The 4,251-nt window shown below is 40.8% G+C and overlaps 1 protein-coding gene across 1 annotated transcript; it reads right to left on the bottom strand.

The window, feature by feature from the left end:
- Window positions 1-3,185, bottom strand: selenot2 (selenoprotein T, 2). Its single transcript, XM_040119773.1, has 6 exons — window positions 2,922-3,185; window positions 1,729-1,839; window positions 1,447-1,573; window positions 1,275-1,362; window positions 886-1,021; window positions 1-506 (listed from the first exon to the last, which is right to left on the bottom strand). The coding sequence occupies exons 1-5, from the start codon at window positions 3,125-3,127 to the stop codon at window positions 900-902; spliced, it is 654 nt and encodes a 217-aa protein (XP_039975707.1). The 5' UTR covers window positions 3,128-3,185; the 3' UTR covers window positions 1-506; window positions 886-899.
- Between the last annotated feature and the right edge of the window lie 1,066 nt (window positions 3,186-4,251).

The following is a 4,251-nucleotide window of genomic DNA, read 5'->3' as shown; positions in this document are numbered from 1 at the left end:
TCACAAACTCAAACTTTTATTTTTATTTCAGACATTTTACAGATTGAACAAAGATGACATTAATTCAAATATAGCAGACTGACAATGAACACATTTATCTGCATTTTAATTATTCATTACATTTCTGTTTATTTCTGCTTCCTGTCTGGTACTTCCTGTCCAGATGGCAGCTAATTAGCATGATGCTAACAGTGGTACCATAGTTTAATATTGTTCCTGCTGACAAAACTGAACCTCAAACTAAATAAATAAAATAAACCTGAACCAAAAAAAACAGTTAGAAACCAGCAGAGTCCTCAGCATGTCTGTGAGCACAGCGGACTCCACCTGCTGACAGGTGTATTGTGGGTACTGTAGTGCTGAGCTGTGACCAGGTGCAAAGGGTGCGCTCATTTCGTGGCGGGGTACATCCGGCCGGGCCCCACAGAATCTGCTTTAGGGCCAGACCTTCATGAATGCCAGCGGCTGAACGTCCCACTGTGCTGGGACACCTGAATACAGCACGGCTAAGGAGAGACAGGCGTAAGAGTCAGACAGGTGAGAGAGGGGTGAGAGAGAGACAGGTCACACAAGGTCACATGACCTGAAGTCTGTACCATAAAGTCAGATCAATGTTATTAGTTCTGTTTGGTCTTAACTCAGGATTACATTGTCATGAAGCTGGATTAGTTTTAACCAAGAAGATCACTGTGGTAACCAGGTAGATCACCATGGTAACCAGGTAGCAACTCTTATTCCATTGTTTCTGCCGCTCAGAACAACATGAGGAGAAATGAAAACTAAACCCTCTGTTGTCTTTTATTAGATCACAGATCACATGACTGTGACTGATACACCAATGGTCTAGCTGCAGACGTTTACCTGTGTGTTTACCTGTGTGTTTACCTGTGTGTGTAGCTTTAAGTGGAGGAGAAGGTCATGTGATCCGCCTGGTTCATCTTTAGGTGGTTGTCGAGGATCTGACAGATCTCCTGGATGTTCGGGACATAACCCGACTGAAGCTTTGACCACACAGGGACGTCTGAGAGACAGAGAGGATGATAATCACCATTACACCAGGAAGTTAAAGTCAGAGAGGGGATGATAACCACCGTTACACCTACCAGATCGCTCCAGATAAAACTGCATCTACTGGACCAAACCCCACCTCTACCTCTACCTACTCCTTGTCTTCCTCCAATCAGACTTACAGTTCAGACTGATGTCATGATGTTTTGGACCAATCAGCCTCACTTTTCAGTGACATCATGATGTTTTGGACCAATCAGACTCACCGTTCAGAGTGACCTCAAAGGCTCCAGTCGACAGGAAGTGAGTCTCCATCATGTTGCAGAAGAAGAAGGCCATGAGACAGGAGAAGATCTGAGTAAACACAGTCATGTGATGTTAGAGTTGTTGCCATAGTAACCAGCTGTCTGTTGCCATGGTAACAGTGGTAAAAGCTACCTTGTTGTCCTGACTCCAGGTCCAGGCTCTGGGAGTCTGGAGGCCGAGGAGGAGGAAGGGGTTTTGACCGCACACAATCAGGAGGATGGAGAGGAGCTTCAGGTAGGAGATCAGGTTACCAACATACCTGGGGGGGGGGGGGTTAGAAAGAGGGAGGGAGTGAGAGTGAGAGGGAGAAAAAAGTTCTGACATATCCATGTTGTTTACCCATAGAGACCACTCTTCCCCCCAACACACACACACACACACACAGTGGGGTAGTATGGTGATGTCACTGCTCACCTGTTGAAGGGGGTTGGGGGGTAGTTTTCTCCCTCAATGCGGATGTCCGGGTACAGTTTGCTGATGGTGTGAGAGTATTCCTGGAACACTTTGCTGTAACCTCAGGAGATACTGAAAATATACCATAAGGTGACACCTGTCAGGTGAGCTCAGGTGATCTCCGCCATAATAAACTGTTGTATTCATGATCTTTCTGGAGACAGCATCTATTGACAATATTTAAATTGTTTAAAATAGAGAAACAATAGAACTGATTCTATTATCTGAACTGAAGACACAGAGGACTCTGAAGACACTAAAGACACTATGGACACTGAGAGGACACTCAGTGTGCACTGAGGACATGTCTCTGTTGTGGTCTCTGAGAAGTAGGAGGTTTACAGTCTTGAGGAGGACATTTAAGTTTGTATTAAAGTCTTAGTACAAGTCAGAAAACAGATTTTATTACAGAACAAGGCAAAACAAGTTAAATTAATGAAGTTAATTAGTTAAATAAATAAAAACAAGAAGAAACAAAATAGGTATAAGAAAAAGAAATAAAATTTAACAAAACAATATGAAGTTAAATCTGAACTGACACTTTGCTGATTATCGATCCAACAAAATATCTCAATCTAAATCTGACTGAGTAGATTCTGTCTCTATCATCACATTTTTTCAGTTTTTACACATTATCCAAATCTTTAAAATAACTGGAAAATCGAACTAGCCATAAAAACTGAAAAGGCATAATCTGATGGGTCTGGATTTTGAGATCTGTGCTCTGAGAAACACAAAACTAGATCTGCTATGATTAGTTGATGAATAGATCGGTCGACAGACAGGAAATTCATCTGCCGTATTCTGATTATCGCTTCACATGTTAATTGAGTTCTGGGCCAAAAAGTCAAACATTCGATGTTCCAAGTGCTGTAAAGTAGGAATTTTCTGCTTTACAACAAATTTATTAGTGCTACTCTGTGAGTCTGACCGGAGTTAAATCACATCTGTTTGTTATCTCACATGAACTGTTTTAGCTTCAATCAAAGACTGTCCGGAGACAACACGTAAAGAAATTATGTTTTATAAATTACAGAGATTTATAAAGCTTTTATGTCCCAGTCAGTTTCAGTCTTTATAGAACCTATCTGACGTGTTAACAAGCTATTAGCCTGTTAGCTGTTAGCCCGTAGCCTCCGTGCTAACGAACTCACCAGTACTGGAACCTGAGAACTGGCCCAGTGTACAGGGAAGACTTGGCGGTTTTCCCGGGCTCTGTGTCCGCGGGGGAGAGGCCAGGGCTGTCGGCCGGTGGATGTCCGCGCTGCACGCTCGATCGACCGAGGTAAACGTCCCGGATCGTGAGAGCCGTGAAGAGGAGCAGAGCTGCCAGGAGGCCTGCCTGGCTGTACTCCGCCATGTCTGCTGTGTGACTGGAGGGGAAGGGGGGTCCGAACTTCACAATAAAACTCAAAATGAGAGAGGAACAAGGAGGATTGTCGAGGATTCCAGTAAATCAGTACTCCTGTACTCCAGCACTGCGCTTTTATGCAATTTTAAGGTACTTACACTTTATTTGATTAGTATTATTTTCTGCTTCCTTATACATGTACTGCACTAGAGTATAAATATGCAAATGTCGAACTTTTTACTGCATTTATCTGACAGCTGCAGTTACTGGTTACTTCCTAGATTCATTTATTATTATTATAAAATAACAATAAAAAATAAAATAATAATAATAACTAAACGATATAATGATATATATCTAAATCTGCCCCATAATGAGTACTTTTACTTTTGATAATTTAAGAAAATTTCGGTAGAAAGACTTTTGTACTTCTGCTGAAGTAAAACATTTACTTGTAATTGTGTATTTTTTAATTGTTTTACTACTTTTACTGAAGTAAAGGATCCCAATACATCTTCCACTTCTGGGGTTCTAATTTGAATACCCTTAATAATTTAATAGCTTTAAATGTCTTTGTTTTGTTTGAGGTGTCCTTCTGTCCAAATCACATGTTCACCACACGCTATTCCAGGTGCTAATGCTCTGTTTAATTGTTTCTAAAGACCACATTTAAAAAATACAATGTCTCCCTTATGAAGTTATTACATGACAATATTTTTGTAAATCATTTTAAAAATCAGTCTTTTTGCTTGTTCCATTAGCAGTAACGTTCAGACACAAAAAACAGAATAAACGCATTTAATAAGACATGGATTTTTTTGTTTTATATCATATAAACCGACATGCTGCTAACTGCGTTTACACATTAGTGTTTCGTGCTTTTATTGTGAAAGTATGAAAACCTATTTCCGGTTCGATTTGGGTGACTTAACGTTTTCTGTAAATCTGTCTGTCAGATGATTAGCTGGTCTTTGATCTTAGGCGTGAATTGTGTTTATAGTTTTTCTGATTAATTATATTTCATTTTTTCAGACTTATTTTGACGACCTCTGTATGACGTCACATTTACTCGCCACGCGGCGGTAAACAGTGTGCCGTCATATGTGTGGGACGCTGTGCTGCTGGTGGATGGA

Source organism: Xiphias gladius, chromosome 23 (genome assembly GCF_016859285.1).
Source record: "Xiphias gladius isolate SHS-SW01 ecotype Sanya breed wild chromosome 23, ASM1685928v1, whole genome shotgun sequence".
Lineage (NCBI taxonomy): Eukaryota > Metazoa > Chordata > Actinopteri > Istiophoriformes > Xiphiidae > Xiphias > Xiphias gladius.
This window is presented reverse-complemented; position numbering and strand designations above follow the sequence as displayed.